Below are 25,419 nucleotides of genomic sequence, written 5' to 3' on the forward strand. Positions count from 1 at the left end.
TGTGCCAAGCTTGTAGCGTCATACCCAAGAAGACTTGAGGCTGTCATCGCTGCCAAAGGTGCTTCAACAAAGTACTGAGTAAAGGGTCTGAATGCTTATGTAAATCTGATATTTCAGTTTTTATTTTTAATAAATTAGCAAAAATGTCTAAAATCCTGTTTTTGCCTTGTCATTATGGGGTATTGTGTGTAGATTGATGATAAAAAAATGAAATACATTTTAGAAGGAGTGAATAGTTATCCCTTCCATCTTTCCTGTTTATGGCTCTGCTTCTCTATCTACAGCTCTCTGTTCCTACCTCTCCTCAACTTCTTGCTCTCTGTCACTCCTCCCTTCTATCATCCTCCCTTCGCTCTCTTCACCTCTCTCTCTCAAGCAGTGATGGGCTGTGGGACCACATGGCTCTTTCTCTGTGGTTGCTCCTCCTTGGTTGCTGGGGTGTTGTGGTGCTGTTGCCTGCGGGGGGTGTGGCGGGGTGGGAGGGTCAGGGCACAGCAGGATACACCCACAGTGGCCTCGGGCAGATCCTCCCCCATGGACCAGCTGTCGGTTGCCGGGGTGTACTTCTGCACGGCCGCCTTGTAGCGCTTCTCGGCCTCGTTCCAGCCACCCATCAGGTACAGCTGTTCCCCGAGGGGCGACAGGCCTGCCGTGCTCACGCCCAGGGGCAGGGGGGAGGCCCGGCTCCACTCACCGTTCTCTGGGGAGAACACCTCCATGGACAGGACGTCCACACGGTCTCCGCTGGGGCCCAGCTGGCTACCACCCACCACGTACACCTTCCCTCCCAGGGTGGAGGAGCAGTGCCATCCTCGGGGGCTCGCCAGGCTGGCCTTCTCACTCCATGTGTCCGTCTCAACGTTGTAGCAGGCCACGGAGCGCGAGTAGGCGCAGTTGATGTAGCCGCCGGTCACCAGGATGTCTCCGGAGGGCAGCACGGCACTGGCGTGGCAGCAACGTGGCACCTCCATGGGCGTCTTGAGCTGCCAGGTGTTGGAGGAGGGCAGGTAGCTCTCGGTGGTGGCCAGCAGGCCCTCCACGTTGCGCCCGCCAATGGCATACAGGCGCCCGCCAGTGGCCACCAGGCTGAAGTGGGTACGGCGCTGGCGCATGCTAGCCAGATGCAGCCAGGTGTTGAAGCGTGGATCGTACCTGAGGAGCAAGAGATGGACAGTGACTTGTCTAAAGTGAAATTAAATCTACCCATAATCAAGGAACAGTCAAGTATGCCAAATAATACTGGCTCATTATATTTACAGTATGATACATTTAAGGTGTACCTGCTGAGGGTGCTGACAGCGTGCTTGGCCTGGTTGCGTGCATCGTTCTGGTCCTCTCCTCCGGCCACGTACAGGAAGCCGTCCATCACAGCCACACACTGGTTGAAGCTCTTAGCGGGCAGCTGGGACAGGTGGCGCCAGGTGGCCACACCCTCACGTGGGTCTCTCCACAGCACCTGGAAGGGAACCAACGTCAACAACTTAGCACTTCTCATTTTGGATAATACTGTTGAATCATGGATAATACTGTTGAATCACAGATATTACTGTTGAATCACGGTTAATACTGTTGAATCACAGATATTACTGTTGAATCATGGTGATTGGTGGAGCAGAAGTATTCTAAAAATGTTGGTTTACTTCTTCATCATGCGTTTGACCTCTGCCTAATGTTTAGCCCACCACCAGATCCCCCACACTCACCACTCTACTCAGTGCGCGCTCGGTGACGGAGGGACGCCCCCCAACAGTCAGAAGGGTGGCCTGTCCGCCACGCACCTGCGTGCGGCGAGACTGCAGCGTGTTCTGCTGGTAGGGCAGCAGGTGGTAGTTCATGGCGTCCACCAGCAGGCGGTGGCAGTGAGGGTCCGTCATCATTCTCGCCACGGGCTGGATCTCGCTGACCAGCTCGCTGGCAGGGATGGTCTCGAAGCGCACGTGGGACAGCAGTTCGGCGGCGTGCACCTGACGCTTGGGGTCGAAGTCCAGCCATTTCATGGCCAACTGTGGTCGAGTGAAACCAGATCTATACTTAGAATTCTGTTTGTTTAATAAATAACGCTCCCTCTCTGCCTCCTTGCTATGTCTCTCATCCCTACTGGTATTGTGTATTAATAACTATACATACAGTGAGTTATACTGAGTATTTCTATTCATAGTAGGATGTCACATAGTCTGGCAAGAGTCTGTGTACTAAGGTCATGTGGCTATATCATGTCCTTAACAGCTGGTCTGAGGCTGGATTTATGTTTAGCTCAAAATGGCTGCAGTTGGGGGTAGGGAACGAGGAGACCTGATCCTAGGTCAGTTATTACAGGCAGAAAAAGTAGGGTAAAAGCATGGTAAGCGGAGCTGACCTGGAAGGCGGTGACTTCAGATGGCAGCAGCAGGCTGTCCTCCTGGAGGAAGGCTGTGATCTGTTCCAGGGTCAGCTGGTTGAACAGGGGCGTCTCGGTGAACGCGACAAAGTTCTCCAGCACAAAGCGGCGGGCAGCGTCGCGCACGGGAATCAGGCCGTAGGCGGCGGCGATGTTCCACACGTACACGCACGTCTGCACGTTCATCTCGGCCAGCAGGAAGTCCATGCACATCTGGAGCAACTGGGGGATCTGGAGGGTGGCAGCAGCTGACACAGTGCAGCCGATGGTGTACAGGGACATGTGGACACGGCCCAGGTAGGCAAATGTGATCACATTGGCCAGGCCTGGGAATAAGTGGATAACATCATCGCTTTATTCATGTGTTTTTGTCTATTAATGCTGACTTTGAGAAATATTTGGACTGAACACAGTCCTGAAGTTCCCAAACAAGACTCTTGCTGCTGCCTCTAATAGATAATAGATAGATAATAGATACCTCTAATAGATAGGCGCTATATGTTAGGCGGGTTAGTTTGAAACCTACCGAGGGGGGAGAGTGAAGGTAACTCTAGACGCTTCATTTCGGGGTCCTTGGCCAGGATCTCCCTGAAGTACCGGCTGACGGAAGAAATGACCAGCTTGTGCACGTCGAAGGCCTTGGTCTTACAGGCCAGCTCCAGGTCGGTGAGGAATCGCTCCTGGCGCATGCGGCTCACCTCATCCAGCAGGGCATTTCCGTGGAGGGGGAGGGTCACTTCGCAGCCCAGGCCCAGGCCCTTCTCTCCGGGCTTGATGACGGGAGGGGGCAGGGGGAGGTTGAAATGGTTAAGCTGCACGATGTCCAGTGCGGCCATCTCCTCGATCTTCTTCACACCTTCCACCACCACCACTCCTCCTGCCATCTGTGTGGTGACAGTGGTTACCTGGGAGACGACTGGCTCCGTGGTAATCTTCTTTGTACGATTGGCCTTCTTCTTGGGGGCCATGGCGACGGTTACTTTGACAGTATGGTTTTAAAGGTTTTGGTTCTTGAGTGCTGACTGAAGCACTGAGGGATGAGGACTCTTACTCACTTGCTGACGGACCAACTAATCAACAAACTAACAAAACTGACTCTTTGCTGACTGTGATAAGGTGGACTTTCTTTACTGACGACCACAACCACTGAAACACTGAAGAACAGACAGACAGACTAGACTGGCTGGTGGGTTAACTATGTATTCCTACTGCTAACAGAAGGGGTTCGAAGAGGACAGATTGACAGACACGGTGTGTAGGTGGGTTGGTTGGTTTCAGTGAGACAGCACACAGGACCTGAAAAAAAAGAGAAAAAGCACTAAGTATCACATCAGAGACAAAGACCATGGCAACACAATAACAACATACTGTATACTCTTTAAAAAAGAGGGGGGTGTGATTGACAGGTGCGGGTGTTTGGGGGGGGGCTTCCGACTTCCAGAAATACAGTGTCAGGTTCATGGTTTATAGCAGCCCGATGTGCTTGTATTCATACTCACACACCGACTCCCAGTGTATTTCAGCAGCAGAACAACTGGGAATCTTATTCATGTTTTAAATGACCCTATAGAAGAACTTGAGAAATAGGAGGGGAGTTTTCCTGAGGTAAGTTTAGTCACTCTATGTAAGGCTCTGCTTAAATTAGCCAATGTCTCTTAGAACCGTAGATTGTTGTACTACTAAGCACATTTTAAAAACATGACTCTCTATTTATATCCCCTTAGTTTCCTCTGACTGTTTTAGTCGTTTTGAATTTTAAATTCTGTATAAAAGTTGGTTATACATGCTGTGTATACATGTTTCTTACAAAAATATTTTTTAAACTCAATTTCAAAGTGTCTCACTCATCACAGCAAATTAAGCAACACATACCTGGAAGAATATACACATCTCGCTAGCTCAAAACATCCAAATCAAATGTATTTCGAAAGCTATTTTTACATCAGCAGATGTCACATAGTACTTATACAGAAACCCAGCCTAAAACACCAAACAGCAAGCAATGCAGATATAGAAGCATGGTGACTAGGAAAAAACTCCATAAAAAGGTAGGAACGTAGGAAGAAACCTAGAGAGGAACCAGGCTCTGAGGGCTGGCCAGTCCTCTTCTGGCTGTGCCGGGTGGAGATTATGGCACATTCAATCACAGACACACAAGACACGCTCATGTCACCTAAAAACACACTAAGGGCAAAGCAAGCATGGCAGCGTCCCTGTTGCTTGGATTATTACCCAATATACCCCCTCTGGTTCCTCATCATACCCTCCCAGTGATTTGACTCACTATACCAAAATTACCTTAATTTAGCACTTATCACTTTGTAAACAAACACAGAAGGACAAACTGTGGCTGTGGCCTTCATCAACATAAAACTCTGATTTCTATGGTGGCCTTGCCTCCCTGTTACAGGATACAGCCCGGGCCCAGTTACCATTGACACCCGAGCAATTCACCCCATTCGCTCTGACAACAGGACAGGCAGGGACAAATACAATCACTTTAGTGACTGTAACAGATCCTTTGTATTCACAGGCAATACAAAAAAGGATCACAGGCAATTAAAAGGATCATAGGGGGAACAACGTAATCATGACTCGCCCTTTGATTACAAAAGGTACGGCATCATTATCATCAACATTAAAGGACCAAAACCTGGAAATGTTCCTGCTACTCTGTTCTGTATTTAAACTCTTATTATCTATCCTGATGCCTAGTCACATGCCTTACCCTGCCTTCATGTACATATCCACCTCAAATACCTCGTACTTCTGCAAATTGATCTGGTACTGGTACTCCCTGTATAAAGCTTAATTCTTGTGTATTTTATTCCCTGTGTTATTATTATTTTTAACTCTGCATCGTTGGGAAAGGGGTCGTAAGTTTGTCTTTCACAGTAAAGTCTACAGCTTTTGTATTCGGCGCATGTGACAAATAAAATTTGACTTCATTTGATTTGTTGTGATGGAATTGACCCCTGAGTGTTCTACTCTGGGCAAAGAGTCTCATTTTGTTTCATGCCTCTTTGTTCTTTTTTTGGATTAAACTGCTGAGAAATATCACAAGGTATGTAAATAGCATGTTGAATTTCTGTTTCTATTTGTACATGTTTGTGTGAAAGGACATTTTGCTCTCTCTCAAAAACCAAAATCAGATGTTTCACTCCATGCTGCCGATGCTCTCAATAAACAGAATATATTTCCGTGGCTAGAGCCAGAGTATAACAGTATGTCAGAGTGCAGGTGCTCTCCACCACGTGTGTTATGAAAAGATACATGGGGATCCTGCCGGATATGAACTCTCAGCCAATGCTATTTATGTCCAGACTGTTGTTTAAAGATCACCCGCAGAAACAGTGGATATATGGGTCACCAATCATCCTTGACCTATCAAAATGGTGTACATCTCCTCAATGTACTATGATATATTTAGTACCAGTTTTAAGTGACAGGCTTAGGCATTTCATTTCATAAATAGATGTGGTGCTATTGTTGGTTCCCTTGATGACGTCTGATTTTGTGATACTGTTGTGTCTATTTGCAATGGGGCGCCCAGTATGGGGGATGACACAGCAGCTGTGACTCCCACCAACCTTGGTTCTAGATATTTGTGAGGTAGAATTTTGCTGAATATTCTAAGGCCTTTGTAAATGGCTTCCTTTGGTGGTCAGGTTCTTGCACACCAGGAGAGAAGATCTAAGAAAGTGATCTCAGAGATATCAGGTACTTTCTTAAGCAGCCTAAACTTGCGTTGTTGACGTTTCAAGGTGGATACTTATCTTCACTTGCACTTTTCTCAATGCCTGGCTGGAGAACAATTTACGTCAAACTCTCAGGGATCTATTTCCCCCATCATTCCAATAGCTCTCATCTCTGGACCAGCTATAGGCCAGTAACGGTAGGCTATAGTTTTGGTACCCAGAACAAAAATTGTGTAAGGGGTGGCCTTTCGCCTCTGGCTATCTATTTGATTTTGTGAAGTCTGTTACGAGATACTAGTAGTAGTGGTATAGTGCATCACTGGTGACTGCTGTTTCATCTCTTTTTTTGGGGGGGGGGGGGGGCGACAGACAGTTCTAATTCCTGATTCTATGGTTGCGACATCCTACTAGGTGGCTCCTCACACCCTCCCTTTGGCCTGTAACTAACTCTAACAGCTCTAACTAACTAACTTTAACAGCTCTCTTTCATATGACACCAACAGCTGCTGTCCTGTCCCCGTCTCCATGTGGGGGGAACACAGGCATCGTTCACTGGACTGACCGGGGCTATTTTAAAACACAAAGTTCAGAGAAAGATTCTACGAGGTAGTTGAGGTCTGAGGCAGAGTTTATTGTTGGGAGGGTGTGGTGTCGGCTACTTCTCAAATGTGTATTGAAGTGTGCAGAGCCGGCCCTAGCTACTAAGCAATAGCTTGGGGCCCGACCAAAAGAAATCAGGCAGGGTCTCAACTTACTGTTGAGAGTTAGAATAGTAGAACACACAAGGTGCGATTTCTAAATTTGGTTGTGCCTCAGCAGTTTTTCTCTTGTTATGCCAGCAACCGACAGTCACTCAATTGGCCCATGACAGCCAAAATTGTTTAGATTGGTAAATTAGTCTAGCCAGCTATCTGAACTTAGTAGTAATCATGGTCGAATTACTGACCGGGCACACTAGGTCATGTAAAAATTTGCTTCATCTGCCAATCCGGACTCGTGAGTCAAAGTGCTGAGGTTTGATGTGAGGAGATGTTTTTTGCGATTGCAAAGACTTAGCTCTACTTTTTCAATTGAAAGTATTTTTCCCACATTTAGTTACGTAACAGCCTTATTCTAAAATGGATTAAATAAATAAAAATCCTCATCAATCTACACACAATACCCCATAATGACAAAGCGAAACAGAAATACCTTATTGTCACGGATTCCTCCAGAACTTTCATTACGCACACCTGTCGCCTATTCCCACTGATTAGTACTTGTATGTACTGTCTCCTGAATAATTTCTACCAGCGTGACGCTAATTTACATACCAGTCAAAAGTTTGAACCCACCTACTCATTAAAGGATTTTTCTTTATTTTTACTATTTTCTACATTGTAGAATAATAGTGAAGACATGAAAACTATGAAATAACACATATGGAATCATAAGGTAACCAAAAAAGTGTCAGAAGATTTGAGATTCTTTAAAGTAGCCACCCTTTGCCTTGATAACAGCTTTGCACACCCTTGGTATTCTCTCAACCAGCTTCACCTGGAATGCTTTTCCAACAGTTGAAGGAGTTCCCACATATGCTGGGCACTTGTTGGCTGCTTTTCCTTCACTCTGCGGTCCAACTCATCCCAAACATTTTAATTGGGTTGAGGTCAGGTGATTGTGGAGGTGTGGTCATCTGATGCAGCACTCCATCACTCTCCTTCTTGGTCAAATAGCCCTTACACAGCCTGGAGGTATGTTGGGTCATTGTCCTGTTGAAAAACAGATGATAGTCCCACTAAGTGCAAACCAGATATGCAGAATGCTGTCGTAGCCATGCTGGTTAAGTGTACCTTGAATTGTAAATAAATCACCAGCAAAGCACCCCCGCACCATCACACCTCCTCCTCCATGCTTCACGGTGGGAACCACACATGCGGAGATCATCCGATCACCTACTCTGCGTCTCACAAAGACACGGCGGTTGGACCCAAAAATCTCAAATTGGGAATCATCAGACCAGAGGACAGATTTCCAGCGGTCTATTGTACATTGCTCGTGTTTCTTGGCCCAAGCAAGTCTCTTCTTCTTATTGGTGTCCTTTAGTAGTGGTTTCTTTGCAGCAATTCGACCAGGAAGGCCTGATTCACACAGTCTCCTCTGAACAGTTGATGTTGAGATGTGTCTGTTATTGAACTCATTGAAGCATTTATTTGGGCTGCAATCTGAGGTGCAGTTAACGCTAATGAACTTATCCTCTGCAACAGAGGTAACTCTGGGTCTTCCTTTCCTGTGGCGGTCCTCATGAGCGCCAGTTTCCTCATAGCGCTTGATGGTTTTTGCGACTACACTTGAAGAATTTTTTGGGGATTGAATGACCTTCATGTTTTAAAGTAATGATGGACTGTCGTTTCTCTTTGTTTATTTGAGCTGTTCTTGCCGTAATATGGACTTGGTCTTTTACAAAATAGGGCTATCTTCTGTATACCACCCCTACCTTGTCACAACACAACTGACAGGCTTAAACACATTAAGAAGGAAATAAATTCCACAAATTAACTTTTAACAAGGCACACTTGTTAATTGAAATGCATTCAAACTGTCATCAAGGCAAAGGGTGGCAACTTTGAATAATCTCAAATATAAAATATATTTTTTGATGTGTTTAACACTTTTTTGGTTAATACATGATTCCATACGTGTTATTTCATAGTTTTGATGTGTTCACTATTATTGTACAATGTAGAAAATAGTAAAAAATAAAGAAAAACCCTTGAATGAGACTTGAAATTGAGCTCAGGTGCATCCTGTTTCCATTGATCATCCTTGAGATGTTTCTACAACTTGATTGGAGTCTGCTTGTGGTAAATTCAATTGATTGGACATGATTTGGAAAGGGACACACCTGTCTATATAAGGTCCCACAATTAACAGTGCATGTTAGAGCATAAACAAGGCCATGAAGTCAAAGGAATTGTCCATAGCGCTCCAAGACAGGATTGTGTCGAGGCACAGATCTGGGGAAGGGTACCAAAAAATGTCTGCAGCACTGAAGGTCCCTAAGAACACAGTGGCCTCCATCATTCTTAAATGGAAGAAGTTTGGAACCAACAAGACTCTTCCTAGAGCTGGCCGCCTGGCCAAACTGAGCAATCTGGGGAGAAGGGCCTTGGTCAGGGAGGTGACCAAGAACACGATGGTCACTCTGACAGAGTTCCAGAGTTTCTCTGTGGAGATGAGAGAACCTTCCAGAAGGACAATCATCTCTGCAGCATTCCACCAATCATGTCATGCCTGCTCCTGCTCCCCCCTCTGGCGCTCGAAGGCGCCAGGTGGCCCATCATTACGCACACCTGTCACCATTGTTACGCGCAACAGCACTTCTTGCTTCTCGTCTCCCAGCGTCTGTTCTCACAAATCAGGCCTTTGTGATAGAGTGGCCAGACAGATTCCACTCCTCAGTAAAAGGCACATGACAGCCTGCTTGGAGTTTGCCAAAAGGCACCTAAAGGTGTCTCAGATCATGAGAAACAAGATTCTCTGGTCTGATGAAACAAAGATTGAACTCTTTGGCCTGAATGCCAAGCATCAAGTCTGGAGGTAACCTGTTACCATCCTTACGGTGAAGCATGGGGGTGGTAGCATCATGCTGTTGGGATGTTTTTCAGCATCAGGGACTGGGAGACTAGTCAGGATCGAGGGAGAGATGAACGGAGCAAAGTACAGAGATCCTTGATGAAAACCTGCTCCAGAGCGCTCAGCACCTCAGACTGGGGCGAAGGTTCACCTTCCAACAGGACAACGATCTTAAGCTGACAGCTAAGAAAATGGAGGAGTGGTTTCGGGATAAGTCACTGAATGTCCTTGAGTGGCCCAGCCAGAGCCCGGACTTGAACCTGATCGAACATCTCTGGAGAGACCTGAAAATAGCTGTGCAGTGACGCTTCCCCATCCAACCTGACAGAACTTAAGAGGATCTGCAGAGAAGAAGGGGAGAAACTCCCCAAATACAGGTGTGCCAAGCTTGTAGTGTCATACCCAAGAAGACTTGAGGCTGTAATCGCTGCCAAAGGTGCTTCAACAAAGTACTGAGTAAAGGGTCTGAATACTTATGTAGATATGATATTTAAGTCGTTTTTTTATATAAAAAACAATTGAATCAATTTTATAACACAGCTGTAACGTAACGAAATGTGGAAAGAGTCAAGGGAAAGAGGAAATGTGGAAAGAGTCAAGGGGTCTGATTACTTTCTGAATGCACTGTATTCAGGGTCATCACACGGCTGGGGAAGGACTTCTACTTTATCGCAGAAGTTATTTTCTGTGAGGTAATGAAATGTGGTATTGGATGTTTTTGTGTATTATAAGTGTACATTTTTCAGTCAATGCACCATCTCTGTGTGCATTCTTATGTTACAGGTCACAGTGTGGATTATGCAGAAGCATGAGGGGTTTAGTTTGGCAAAGCTGTACTTAGTTATCCTCACACATATTGCCTCCCCATAACTTTTTAAAATGTTATTTCACTATTTGGTTGCATCTGCATGTTCATTTGAGAGACTAAGCGGCCATATTGGAGCTAGCCAACATTCTTTGCCTTGTCCGATGTACTGTACATCGTGTTCAACTGTAATCATCCTTAGTGCGGTTAGGTAGGTTCAACCTAAAATGTATTGTTCCTCTAATCGTATTGAAGCCCAGGTATCTTGATATGTATCGAATTGTCTTGAAAGGGAAAGATGCACATCCCTATTGACATGTATGCTTCTTATTTTGTATGTATGCAATGCCACCGTCATATTGAAGCACCAGCACACCATTCTTACAGTATGTCTCGCTCATCATGTCACGTAAATCTCGTCAATGTGTTATAGTTGCAAATAGGATTTCATAACTGTTTTGTTTTCTTAAAATATAGCCTATATTTCTTATTTTCCTCTTACTGTTTAGGGGTCTACGTCTTGTTACTTTGTTAGCACTTAGCTCAAAGTAGCCTATGGGTTTGTTTTCTTATATAATAATAAAGTCAGACACGCAGTGTATACTCTAATCATTTAATGCACATGTATCAAACTCATTCCACGGAGGGCTGAGTGTCTGCGTGTTTTCGGCCTAACCCCTGGTCTAGTGTCTGCGGGTTTTAGTTTTTTCCTTTCAATTAAGACGTAGACAACCAGGTATAATAAGTACAAGGGAGGAGCGAAAACCCACAGACACTCGGCCCTCCATGGAATGAGTTTGCCACGTGCTCTAGGCCCTCCATGGAATGAGTTTGCCACGTGCTCTAGGCCCTCCATGGAATGAGTTTGCCACGTGCTCTAGGCCCTCCATGGAATGAGTTTGCCACGTGCTCTAGGCCCTCCATGGAATGAGTTTGCCACGTGCTCTAGGCCCTCCATTGAATGGGTTTGCCATGTGCTCTAGGCCCTCCATTGAATGAGTTTGCCATGTGCTCTAGGCCCTCCATTGAATGAGTTTGCCATGTGCTCTAGGCCCTCCATTGAATGAGTTTGCCATGTGCTCTAGGCCCTCCATTGAATGAGTTTGCCACGGGCACTTGGTTCTCCATGGAATGAGTTTGACACCCCTGATTAAATGGAAAGAACCTACATTTCAGCACTTTTTTCAGGGAGGGTTGAGGGGCCCACACTGGCTGCGTTTACACAGGCAGCCCATTTCTGATTATTTTCCTACTAATTGGTCTTTTGCCCAATTATTGTTTATGGCAATAGTTCAGAATTGGGCTTCCTGTGTAAAAACAGCCATAGTGCTGAACCTTAATTCTATTACCCTAAATGGTTGGAAGTATACAGATATGTATTACTCTATTTTTGTAGGTCAGCATCTCAATTTGGTGGGAGAGGGTCATATCTACTCATTGTATTTGTTTTCTAAAGTGTCAAACACCTGCTATACGATAGCAGATCACCGAGACGTGACTTGTATATACAGGTTTTACAACTAATTATTTTGGTCCGGTATCTGCCAGGAGGGACGATGATAGTTTTCTTTTGGATAGCCTGTAATGTCTCTTCCCTTTATACAAGGAAATAAAATCTGTTCGCTCAAGTATTTCACTGTCATTTTCTGTTATCAACCTACTGATTGAGCATATGGCCATACATGACATCAAGGACTTGCTTTCTCCTTGGTAATATTCTGGCGACAAACTTGGAAGACACACTTGAGTCTTCAGTTCCACATTACGACAGTAGAGCTCAAGTGACAAATGACAGCAAAAACAGATGCTTTTGGAGAAATTGCAGTACCATGGGTTAGTTATATAAATCTTTGGTAGTTCATTTGGCTTTACCACAAATTAGCATTGCATTTATTTGCAGTACTGCCATTTACTTTCCACTCAAGGTTTGCTCCAGCAGAGGCTACCACGGTGCTATAAGCTTTTGGTAATGTGAGAGGCTGTGGGTAAAGTTATAAGCTAGCTAGTTGTGGAACAAACTAGTTGTGCTAGCTAGCTAGTGCAGCGTATCATGTGATACACGGAATGGCAGATTGCTAGCTCAATACATTTGTTATCAAAAGTAACTAGTGGAGATGTGAAACAGTTGTTTATACTTTGGCTAAAACCTAGCTTTTATATTACTTTATTTAGCTGTACAAACAAGCTAAAACCGCACACCTCTGAAAACAAGCCATCTCGACCAACTAACAGCTAATTATAATAGCTAGCTAGCTAAAACAATGATGGGGGAGGGTGTGAGCTCAGCCATCCACACAAAGAGACGTTTTTCACACTGTGAGCATTTTTACAACATGTGGTCACAATCACAACACAATCAGAACGATTGGGAAATATTTCACGCTGGGAAGATTTTTTTTACATGACGACACAGGGCACGTGCCCAGGGCCCCTGACCTCCAAGGGGTCCCCATTGATTTTTTTTGCCACTCTTACTCAGATATCATATTAACATAGCATAAGTCGGGGCAAAATGTGTAGAATTGCAGAACATTTTCTTTAAAACTGCAAAATGTTCTCTATGCCCCATGGCAAAATGTGTAGAATTGCAGGAAATTAGCTGTTAAACTGCAAATAATTTTCTCCGCCCCATGGCACAATGAGTAGAATTCCCTCCACACAATGGGAAAATGTTTAGAATAGCAGCGAACGTGCTTTAAAACTGCAAAATGTTATCTATGTTCCATGTAAAAAATGTGTAGAATTGCAGGGCTTGCTCTGGGACTGTGCCTAAACCTTATACTGAAAATGTGTCTTTGTTGAGGATGATGAGAGTCAGAATTGGAAGGCAAGAAGGATCATAATATGAAGGAAAGATTAACTACCAGATCCTATGAAAAAGATCCTATGGTTTATTTTTAAATGTTTTATTTAACTAGGCAAGTCAATTAAGAACAAATTCTCATTTACAATGACGGCCTAGGAACAGTGGCTTAACTGTCTTGTTCAGGGACAAAACTATAGATTTTTACCTTGTCAGGTCGGGGATTCAATCTAAAAACTTTTCTGTTACTGGCCGAACGCTCTAACCACAAGACTACCTGCCTTCCCTCTGTTAGCAACCTTTCAGTTACTGATGCAATGCTCAAACCACTAGGCTACCTGCCGCCCCTGCCGTTTTGGTTAGGAACTGAGAACAGTTTATGACGCTAAGGCAAAAGGAGGAAAGAAATTAAAAGGGGGCATGAAAGTCTGAAAAATAGCCAAGATGGAATAAAAGTCGGCGGGAATGATATTGGAACATGGCCGAGGTAGCTTATTATGTGACACCGTGACAAAACACATCTCTGTGCGGTACACAATGCCACCATGTGTCTGACTCCCACCTCCCCAGTGTCAAAATTCCTTTGCATATCTCCAGAGATTATTTATAGATGTTGAGGTTAGAGCTGGAATGAGTTACCCCCCCAAGTAGGCTATCACTTGTAGGCATCCTAATATCAATTTGGCCTCGCATTAAATGTGTTTGAGCTGTGAGTGTTCGTGAAAGAAAATGCAACTTCAGATTCTACATTGTGCCTAGTTGAGCCTAAAATGAATGTGTTTACATCCACTTTTTTTTAGGTGATTAAATGTTTGAAAAGGGACTTATTTGGGTGTCTGCTGTTACTGGCGATGGTTAAATTGTACAGTTCTGGTGAAATACAAGAGCGCAGCAGTTCAACTTCACCATATTACATATTATATATAAATGCTTTATGATTAGGCCGTCTCATCAAGTTGGATAAATCATGACTCAAATTAGACATGCAAATAATTTGATGAAAAATGCAGTCAATATGCTTTACCTCTCTCTCTCCACTCACTTTCCACTCACTCTTCTTCCTTATCTTTCCTCGTTTCTCTCTTGGGTTTCTTTCGCTTTGTTGATTTTCACTCACAGGTTACTCTCTCTTCCTCTTTCCTCTGTCCCTCCGTCCTCTGTCTGTCTATCTGTCTGTCTGTCAGTGGAGTGCAGTTCAGTGTTTGAGTGGTTCAGGGTCCAACCAAGTCCATGAAATGAGACACCCTCCCTCCCTAGTTTCTAGCTCCCACCACCTACAACTCCAAATACAGGCACCCCCTCCTTCCCCACCAAAAATACTCCATATGTGGCCAGCCCTCCTTCAGTCACTCGGCTGGGCAGACAGGAGAGGGGCGATTTGCTCTCTGTATGCCAATATGATGTGCTCAAGTTTCTGTGTTTGAACGGTTGTCTCACAGTCTCTCTCGCTCTCTATGTTGTGTGTGTGTGTGTATGTGTGTGTAAGAGCCTCTGGTGCTATTTTAACAAAGTAGTGGAAAAACTTGGAGTTGTGTTATGTTGACACACCGAACATGGTAGAGATTCTATCAACAAGAAAGGATACATGCACTATGACACTGACAACAATATTATTTTATTTGTATTGATTATGAACACATTATGAATACATCTCAATACCAGTATTGTAAGGGTAATAACTAATGATGGTCAAATTAATTTCATGTAACATTTCTATAGGACCATAACAGTACATTATCACCAATATTATTATGATGACACAAACATTATTAAAGGCCCAATGCAGTAAAAACATGATTTCCGGTGCTTTATATACAGTTGAAGTCGGAAGTTTACATACACTTTGATTGGAGTCATTAAAACTCGTTTTTCACACACTCTACAAATTGCTTGTTAACAATCTATAGTTTTGGCAAGTCGGTTAGGACATCTACTTTGTGCATGACAAAAGTAATTTTCCAACAATTGTTTACAGACAGATTATTCAGAAGTTTACATACACTAAATTGACTGTGCCTTTAAACAGCTTGGAAAATTCCAGAAAATGATGTCATGGCTTTAGAAGCTTCTGATAGGCTAATTGACATCATTTGAGTCAATTGGAGGAGTACCTGTGGATGTATTTCAAGGCCTACCTTCAAACTCAGTGCCTCTTTGCTTGACATCATGGGAAAATCAAAAGAAATCAGCCAAGACCTCAGAAAAATAATTGTAGACCTCCACAAGTCTGGTTCATCCTTGGGATGGGAGCAATTTCCAAACGCCTGAAGGTACCACGTTCATCCGTACAAACAATAGTATGCAAGTATAAACACCATGGGATCACGCAGCCGTCATTCCGCTCAGGAAGGAGACGCGTTCTGTGTCCTAGAGATGAACGTACTTTGGAGCGAAAAGTGCAAATCAATCCCAGAACAACAGCAAAGGACCTTGTGAAGATGCTGGAGGAAACAGTAAAACGAGTCCTATATCGACATAACCTGAAAGGCCGCTCAGCAAGGAAGAAGCCACTGCTCCAAAACCGCCATAAAAAAAGCCAGACTACGGTTTGCAACTGTACATGGGGACAAGGATTGTACTTTTTGGAGAAATGTCCTCTGATCTGATGAAACAAAAATAGAACTGTTTGGCCATAATGACCATCGTTATGTTTGGAGGAAAAAGTGGGCGTCTTGCAAGCCGAAGAACACCATCCCAACCGTGAAGCATGGGGGTGGCAGCATCATGTTGTGGGGGTTCTTTGCTGCAGGAGGGACTGGTGCACATCATAAAAATAGATGGCATCATGAGGCAGGAAAATGATGTAGATATATTGAAGCAACATCTCAAGACATCAGTCAGGAAGTTAAAGCTTGTTCGCAAATGGGTCTTCCAAATGGACAATGACCCCAAACATACTTCCAAAGTTGTGGCAAAATGGCTTAAGGACAACAAAGTCAAGGTATTGGAGTGGCCATCACACAGCCCTGACCTCAATCCCATTGAAAATTTGTGAGCAGAACTGAAAAAATGTGTGCGAGCAAGGAGGCCTACAAACCTGGTTCAGTTACACTAGCTCTGTCAGGAGGAATGGGACGAAATTCACCCAACTTATTGTGGGAAGCTTGTGGAAGGCTACCCGAAACGTTTGACCCATGTTAAACAATTTAAAGGCAATGCTACCAAATACTAATTGAGTGTATGTAAACTTCTGACCCACTGGAAATGTGATGAAAGAAATAAAAGCTGAAATAAATCACTCTACTATTATTCTGACATTTCACATTCTTAAAATAAAGTGGTGATCCTAACTGACCTAAGACAGGGAATTTTTACTAGGATTAAATGTCAGGAATTGTGAAAAACTGAGTTTAAATGTATTTGTCTAAGGTGTATATAAACTTCCAACTTCAACTGTATATTTCCACACTATGAGGTTGGAATAATACTGTTTAATTGTGAAAATTATGACAATGCCCTTTTAGTGTAAGAGCTATTTGAAAAGACTGCCTGAATGTTCAGCCTGTTTTGGTGGGATGGCGTTTTGGCCTACCTGGTGACATCACCATGCTGTAAATGAGTTAATCAAATCAAATTTTATTGGTGACATCCACATGGTTAGCAGATGTTGATGCGAGTGTAGCGAAATGCTTGTGCTTCTAGTTCCGACCGTGCAGTAATATCTAACAAGTAATCTAACAATTTCACAACAACTACCTTATACACACAAGTGTAAAGGAATGAATAAGAATATGTACATATAAATATATGGATGAGCGATGGCCGTGCAGCATAGGCAAGATGCAGTAGATGGTATAGAGTACAGTATATACATATGAGATGAGTAGGGTATGTAAACATTATATAAAGTGGCATTGTTTAAAGTGACTAGTGATACATTTATTACATCCAAATTGTAATTATTAAAGTGACTAGAGATTTGAGTCAGTATGTTGGCAGCAGCCACTCAATGTTAGTGATGGCTGTTTAACAGTCTGATGGCCTTGAGATAGAAGCTGTTTTTCAGTCTCTCGGGCCCAGCTTTGATGCACCTGTACTGACCTCGCCTTCTGGATGATAGCGGGGTGAACAGGCAGTGGCTCGGGTGGTTGTTGTCCATGATTATCTTTTTGACCTTCCTGTGACATCGGGTGGTGTAGGTGTCCTGGAGGGCAGGTAGTTTGCCCCCGGTGATGCGTTGTGCAGACTGCACCACCCTCTGGAGAGCCTTACGGTTGTGGTGGAGCAGTTGCCGTACCAGGCGATGATACAGCCCGATTGGATGCCCTCAATTGTGCATTGTAAAAGTTTGAGTGTTTTCGGTGACAAGCCAAATTTCTTCAGCCTCCTATGGTTCACCACGCTGTCTGTGTGGGTGGACCATTTCAGTTTGCCGTGATGGTGTACGCCGAGGAACTTAAAACTTTCCACCTTCTCCACTAATAACTGTTTGGCCGAAATGATTTGATATTGAGATGAAAACGGCTGCATTGGATCTTTAATCCTCAAAGAGGTGTCTGGTTTATTCTTTGTCAGCTGTTTTATTACGTAGTTCCGCCAATCTCCAAGTCGGCTGAGTGAAGCTGTGGATAGGATGGCACTGACCCTATTCTACTGTAATGAAGCAGCTTCCGGGCACAGGGCACCAGCAGTAAACATGGCGGAGGAGCTGTTGGAAGCGGTGGAGAGACTTCAGTCTCGGCTCTGCGAGAACTTAGAGCCTCGCAAGGTAATAATCGAAAGGCCCAGAATGAAATGGCAAGGTTGTAGCGGATGACTTGCGCCCACTAAAATGTTTTCAAATATTGTCGCGTGGGAGGTAGTTCCGCTAATGTAGGTAGTTACTGCTTTTTCTAAGATCACGTCACGATATGTAGCTTAGCCAACTAACTGGGTTTCTTAACCATAGTTCATGTTAAGTTTAACCTAGTCCTCGAGCTACCTGCCAAGTCCGCAGAACTGTACTTTATGTCATGGAGCTATTGTAGCTAACGGACATTGCCACTGCTAATAAAGTGCTAATAATGTAGCCAGCTAGCTAGTGTTAAAGAAACAACCACAAAAAGGGAAAGCGAAGCGAGGGCATGGCTAAAAGGGATCCAGCTTTCGTCAAATTAACGTCAGATTTTACTTTTCGTAGCAGGTTATGAGAATTTACGCAGCAGGTTAGAATTAACGTAGCAGGTTAGGCGGATTAGGTTGTCTAGGAAAGCGGTTGAGGGTTACATTAAATGTAAAACATTTAAACTTTTGACGTTAATTTGACAAAAGCTGGATTATTTCTAGACATGACCCCTCAGCTATTGTATAAACTCCACGATCGAGCAACAGCAGCACGGGCCTAATTATTAGATTGTTGCACTTCACTCAATGGATCAATCCAAATTTAAGGGCAACAACAATACATTTGTTCGTAGTGCCTTACTGTGATATCGGCTGGGTCTCATTGAACAAAGCAATCCCTGCACACACTGCCATGTCGTACTGGGTTTTTGTCAGCTGATCAACTTTAGTAAACACAACCACCTCCGTATATGTGTAGCACAACCCCCTTCAAATAGGCCACGACAAATGGACAAATCTTGATGACTCCATGACTGTGCAATTTAGGCAAAATTGGACTACACAAATATGAATCAAGCAAAGTCTGAAAGTACTACACAGTTTGACGTATAGCCTACAAAGTCAAACTACCAGTAGGCCTACACTTTTACACATACAGCGCACACTTTTACACAGTAGACCCATGTCATCAATACTGTGATTATGTAAATATTGTTATGCCTTTATATTTCCATTCATTCAATAATCAGCAACCTTGAATTAACCTGACCGTTACCTCTAACAAACTATATCCTTCCCTTTGGCATACCTGAATTGTGTGCACTTTGCTAATGTGCAGACTGTTTGGCTCTTCTCAGAATCAGGCTAGCTAGATCGATCAGTACAGAGGATGTAGTGAGCACTCTGTCAATCTTCTGTATTTGCACGATCTAGCTCCAGAAGACCCTCAAAAGGCTGGGGGAGCTGCCTATGACTGTGGATATCCTTGTGGTAAGATATTGAAACAATGTATGCTCATGTCATGATTATTCTTTCGTTAGTGCAAAAGTGATAGTATCTCTTTCTTTAGTCTCCCAAGACTGCACACATTGATTGCATTGCACCATAGTTCTTCACTCACTGCAGTGTTATTTAGAAGAGGAATCCAAGTACAGGCTCTGGTTTTGCAGCAGGATGATGTGACCCTCTGTAGCCAGCTGCTCTACAGGAGTTGATTGTGCTGTTCAATATTGTCACGCAACCTTCAGAGCATGCTCACTTCCTTTTTATGATGGGCAATAACGCTAATATGGTCTGTTTTGTGCACTACTAAGTGTACTGGCCTGCTCACTTAACCATTAGAGTGCCTGAAACTATACAAACCACCCACGTTGCTCTCCAAACATGACCCACACGACACTAGTGTCAAAAACATAATGTACTGATAATGAGGACACCCGACTACTATCGATGGCATGCTTATATTTTGTTCTCGCCGGTGCAGGAAACTGGAGTAGGAAAAACTGTGAATTCGTTCCGGAAACATGATCTTGCTGGAGATCTTGCGAAGAGCCTTGTGGCCAAGTGGAAGAAACTGGTTCCCACCCCGTCTTCTGAAAGGTACGTTATTACTGAGGGAATGGGGGACTTCTTCTGATTCGTCTTCTTCGACTTTTTCTCAGCGTATCGTCATCTGAATTCTACTGAAGTGTAGCTCTGTTTTTGTTCTTCCTCACAGACCCGGCAACGCCAAGGACGTACGGACACATGCGCACCCTCACAACTCTGAGGGAAGGGACGTAAGCCACAAACGTGTCCGGGAACTATCCCCGGAGGAGCCTCCTCATGTAGAGGAGGAGGAGGATGAAGAGGAGGAGATGATGATAGAGGAGGAGGAAGAGGAGGAGGAAAGAAGCTACCGCACCAACTACTCCCCCTCCCCCCCTCAGCACCACTACAGCCCCCCACAGCTCGGCCACGGCGGCCAGCGAGGGGGATACCAGTCTGAGGGCTACGAGAGCCCCATGGAGGAAGAGCCAGAGCCCGCACCCAGCCTCCCTCACAAAGAGGTCCGACACACCAAACCACACAAAGAGCCTGGCAGGGAGCATCACGGTTCCCACGGCGACCGGGACGAGGAGAGGCGGCGACGTCATGCCCAGGCGAGCGGCGGTGGCGAAGGGAAGAAGCGCAGCGCGGAGAGGGAACCGCAGCACATTGGCAAGGCCTCCAAGCACAGTCGGCACTCCACCCCGCACGAGAGCAAGAAGGACAAGAGAGGTGGAAGTGACGGTGAGTGTGCTGCCGACTGAGTTGGCTGAGAATTTTGTTGTGTCATTATGACATTTACAGAGAGGCTGGTTCTCAAATGACAGCCTATTCCATAGATGCCTCTTTCAAGTTTCGAGTCAGTATTGGGTTGCTGGCTTGTTTATAGATGGTTTTCCAGTCATGTATTATTTATTTAACCATGCTCTCTCTTTTAAAAAAAACTACATCCCATTAACATCATTCCCTCCTTGTTCTCCTTAATCTCTAGGGAGGTCTCGTGAGCCTAGGGACTCCCCTGTATTAGTCCAAGTGACTGAGGAGCAGGCGGAAGAGGCATTTGATACCCCCAGCATGTCGTTTGAATCCTTCCTCACATATGACGCCCCTACGCCCACTAAGAAGAAGAAGAAGCCCGGCGGCAGCAGCAGTCGGCCCTCCTCCCACCACCACACACCTCCTCGTCCGCCTGTCCAGCCCTCGCCTGCTGCTCCTTCCTCCTCCAAGGAGTCCAAGCCCAGCAAGGCCAACGGGAGCCGCAGCAAGAGGGCTGATCCAGCCCAGACCCCGACAGCAACGACTCCGGTGCCTGAGAAGCGCCGGAAGGTAAGAACAGACATTGAACTCTTCTTCTCACAAGATGTGTATGTTCAAGTGGAGAATGTTATATTTGCTGTCATATTTTTGGGGTGCTGGACAGTAAGTCCTTACAATCCACCTACCTGCATGTTTTTATTAACCAGTCGCCCTGACCCTGATGCTCTCATTATGAGAGTCCTTGTTCTCAGTTTCTTGACTGAACTCTTTCTCTTTAACGAACTCTTTCTTTTACCTCAGGTGGTCGAGGTTGTGTCCACGCTTCCTGATATCTCTCTGCCGGCCATCCAGCCTTACTACAGACCTCTGCCTTCCATTGATCTCACACCATTGTCCCCTCAGCGGCGTAAAGGTGCTTATTGTTTTTTAATGTTGGTTCTTTCACACTGTGCGGGTACGTTCTAATGTCCATACTAGTGTACAACTGAGAATGCATTGGTTCATTCTATGTAGTATGCTAGCGTGGAAGTACAGTTTTGTGTGTTGGACTTGTCTGGACTTTGGGGACATTTGTACATTTGCGTTTATTCTCTAGGCCTAGTACATTTAGTTCTGATTGTCAGCAATTTCTCATGTTTAACTTTTGGCTTCTTTCCTGCAGGTCCTGTGTCAAATGACGCCGAGGAGGACACTGGCTTCACTGGGAGACGCTTTAACTCTAAAATGACAGTCTACTCGGGTTCAAAGACGTCCTACCTGCCCAAGATGATGAGTCTCTATGAGCAGTGCATCAGGGTGCTTCAAAACAACATTGACTGTGAGTGTTGTCTCCTAGCAACACTGTGAATGCCATGTAATGACGTCGTTACCGTAATGCTTAGGTTTTATTTCAGTTTCTGTTACCACATTTGGTTAATTTAGTCAAGTGTAAATGTTTTTGTTAAAGGAGCAAGGCACACTAACAGTCAGTGTTCAATGTGGGTGTAATGTTAAAGAGGAAGTCACGTGTTGCTCTTAGTTTTGGTTTAAATGATTTTAAGACCGTGTGAAAGTGGATCGAAGTGGACCAGCAGCCATAAGAATCCACAAGACACTTACGTTGGTGGTGTTTGAACAACAGCCCATTATAAAAATGGGTTAAGGGATCCATGTCTTTGCCCTCTCTCTTTTGAGAGATGTTTAGGTGTACTACATTAAGACTTATATTTGTCTAGGTCCATGAAATATATTCTAACCACAGCGCTGTCCATGCTATATCCCTTCTGATTGTGTGAGTCTCTCTATAATGAGATGCTTACTGTATGTTTTTTCCAGCAATTGATGAGGTGGGAGGTGTACCATTTGAGATTCTGGAACCAGTACTAGAGCGATGCACCCCAGAACAGCTCTACCGCATTGAGCAGTGCAATCAGGTAGCACACACACAATCAAAGTAGCGTCTCACGCATGAATGCACAAACCGTCACCTAGTACGAGATGGTCAGTGAGCATGTAGTACACAAGCTGTCATACTCTGCCAAGCCACACTGTATACCAGGAACAACCTAGGTGAAGTGTACAAACAAAAACGTGACTCCTAACTTGTGCTTTGAACAATGAATGGTGTTTAACTCTCCCTACTAAATTGTAGGATATATTTCATGTAAAAACTTGATCATTTTAACCCTATTTTTTTATTATAAAAAAAAAAAATCCTCAGTGTTTTATGGAGGACTCTGATGAGCTTTGGCATCGCCACTGCCAGCGGGACTTCAAGCGTGAGACGCCCCAGGAGTACGAGTCGTGGCGGGAGATGTACCTGCGGAAGCACGACGAGCGGGAGGAGCGCCTTCGTAAACTCACCCAGAATATCAGTTCGGCCCATGCCAACAAGCCCAAAGGTTATTTCTCTACATCCTATCTATGAGCTGAATTCCACTATACAGTAGTTATTACTAGCAGTTATTGTTATCGCCAATGAAAGTGTACGGAGGGTGTTTATTTTGAGTGAGCATGTGTTTTATGTGTGTGTTTTTCCTGGCAGGTCGACAGGTTAAAATGGCATTTGTGAACTCCGTCGCCAAACCTCCGCGCGATGTCCGCCGACGACAGGAGAAGTTTGGCACCACAAGCACCTCCACTGCCAGCTCCACTGCAGCTGCAGCTCCGATCAAGTATGTGGACACTAGTGTGCATAGTAGTGCACACTCTTCATGTTGGCACTTCCATGTTTATTTTTTCCTACTTACATTTACATACACAAAGACATGATTGGCTGAATGGTAACTTTATATGCTAACATGTCATTCAGACTCACAAACTTATTCTCAAAGGTCCACTAAATCATATTTTAATCTACAAATTGACCGTTATGATTTTATGTGAATTGTTGCAATGTCATCATGGGGAATTCTAATGGTTAACCAAGTTCACGCAGAGGGGTTACGATTCCTAACGTACGTTGAATTCAAATGCGGTTCTCGCCCTGACGTGTTCTGGACGCAACGACCTTGCAGGATGACACACAGCTTCATGGATGCCAGAGTAGTCAGAGACCGTATGTTAAACAGAAAGGGCAAGAGACAGAAGCCACAGATTTTCCGGTGTTCAATCTGACAACCGGGTGAGGATAGAGGCTAGAAGAGCACATACAAACATTCTGGAATTTCTTTCATGTCCCCACCACCATCAAACACTTTGTTATATTGGCACTTACATTTTCATATACACAGAAATGCTTGGCTGATTGCTAATTTAAGCTGATATGCACTACATCATATTTGTATCAAATGTGACCCAAATATGTTTTGTTTGAGGAATGAACAGTCATAAGATATTAAAAAGGTTCAACACAATGGAGGATGAAATGGAAGAGACATTCTGACGTGTTCTGGATGTTCCGACCTTGCAGGATGACATTGTGAAAACGAGACTGTTGTTCAATCTGAGGATAAAGCAGCTAGGCTACATGAGTAAAAAAGGGCGCATAGAAACTTTTTTGAAATGTTCCTCGCATCGCTTACTAGTTTTCCGAGTATTCAGAGATGGCGCATATAATGCCCCCCAGATTTGAAAAACACTATTAAAACTATACTGTTTTTAAAAAAAAATCTGTACACTGATTGGATTTACCTTTCTGTTTTTTGGTTGTTTTTTTTAGAATAAGGCCAGCCTTGTCGTATAGCTCTCACTCGGCTGAGCCCAGCCACTCCTCCTCTCACGACAGTCCCCCTGAGACCTCTCGCTCCTCAGGCCTCAGCGGTGGGGGTGGCCCCAGCGCCAGAGACAACAAACCACAGGTCAAAAGTCAGTATCGTGTGTGTGTGTGTGTAAGAAAATAGGTTCAGATATTTCTATTAGACCCAACATGCATGTAAAACAAAAGTACTTTCCTGATTTAAAACGTGTTGACTTTAATCTCTGAGAGGACATGTCTGCGTGGTTAACTTTTCTGTTTTAAAATGTCACGTCTGTTTGTCTTGCAGAAATCGCCCCCATGATGGCCAAAACTATCAAAGCTTTCAAGAACAGATTCTCCCGCCGATAGAGCTAGAGAGAGATGAATGTATGACGTGATTGAGAGGAGAGGAAGAGATTGTAGGAGCTAAGATCTTTTTAATTCAATGAATTATGGGTAATCTACAAACGCCCACCAGACATGTGCACACACATATAGTCGTGGCCAAAAGTTTTGAGAATGACACAAATATAAATATTTTTGTCAGATGTTACTATGGAATACTGAAGTATAATTACAATCATTTCATAAGTGTCAAAGGCTTTTATTGAGGCAATTACATGAAGTTGATGCAATGAGTCAATATTTGCAGTGTTGACCCTTCTTTTTCAAGACCTCTGCAATCCACCCAGGCATGCTGTCAATTAACTTCTGGGCCACATCCTGACTGCTGGCAGCCCGTTCTTGCATAATCAATGCTTGGAGTTTGTCAGAATTTGTGGGGTTTTGTTTGTCCACCCGCCTCTTGAGGATTGACCACAAGTTCTCAATGGGATTAAGGTCTGGGGAGTTTCCTGGCCATGGACCCAAAATATCAATGTTTTGTTCCCCGAGCCACTTAGTTATCACTTTTGCCTTATGGCAAGGTGCTCCATCATGCTGGAAAAGGCATTGTTCGTCACCAAACTGTTCCTGGATGGTTGGGAGAAGTTGCTCTCGGAGGATGTGTTGGTACCATTCTTTATTCATGGCTGTGTTCTTAGGCAAAATTGTGAGTGAGCCCACTCCCTTGGCTGAGAAGCAACCCCACACATGAATGGTCTCAGGATGCTTTACTGTTGGCATAACACAGGACTG

The 25,419-nt window shown here is 44.4% G+C and overlaps 2 protein-coding genes across 3 annotated transcripts; one reads left to right on the plus strand and one right to left on the minus strand.

Annotated features, from left to right (window-relative positions):
- Positions 1–254: 254 nt before the first annotated feature.
- LOC115173456 (kelch-like protein 31) lies at positions 255–14,520 on the minus strand. Of its 2 annotated transcripts, none has more exons than XM_029731529.1 (6): positions 14,323–14,520; positions 2,904–3,673; positions 2,357–2,703; positions 1,704–2,003; positions 1,281–1,456; positions 255–1,152 (listed from the first exon to the last, which is right to left on the minus strand). In XM_029731529.1, the coding sequence occupies exons 2-6, from the start codon at positions 3,343–3,345 to the stop codon at positions 372–374; spliced, it is 2,046 nt and encodes a 681-aa protein (XP_029587389.1). In that variant the 5' UTR covers positions 3,346–3,673; positions 14,323–14,520; the 3' UTR covers positions 255–371. The 2 variants fall into 2 exon arrangements, with proteins under 2 accessions (XP_029587389.1, XP_029587390.1); XM_029731530.1 differs by having other exon boundaries at positions 14,341–14,495.
- A 3,198-nt stretch (positions 14,521–17,718) lies between these two features.
- Positions 17,719–24,686, plus strand: LOC115173457 (elongin-A). The gene is made up of 12 exons (XM_029731531.1): positions 17,719–18,006; positions 19,275–19,331; positions 19,825–19,940; positions 20,059–20,612; positions 20,860–21,194; positions 21,426–21,537; positions 21,787–21,942; positions 22,440–22,537; positions 22,825–23,005; positions 23,149–23,278; positions 24,265–24,410; positions 24,590–24,686. The coding sequence occupies exons 1-12, from the start codon at positions 17,872–17,874 to the stop codon at positions 24,649–24,651; spliced, it is 2,082 nt and encodes a 693-aa protein (XP_029587391.1). The 5' UTR covers positions 17,719–17,871; the 3' UTR covers positions 24,652–24,686.
- The last annotated feature ends 733 nt before the right edge of the window (positions 24,687–25,419 follow it).

The sequence above is a fragment of the Salmo trutta genome, chromosome 34, assembly GCF_901001165.1.
Source record: "Salmo trutta chromosome 34, fSalTru1.1, whole genome shotgun sequence".
Taxonomy (NCBI): Eukaryota; Metazoa; Chordata; class Actinopteri; order Salmoniformes; family Salmonidae; genus Salmo; species Salmo trutta.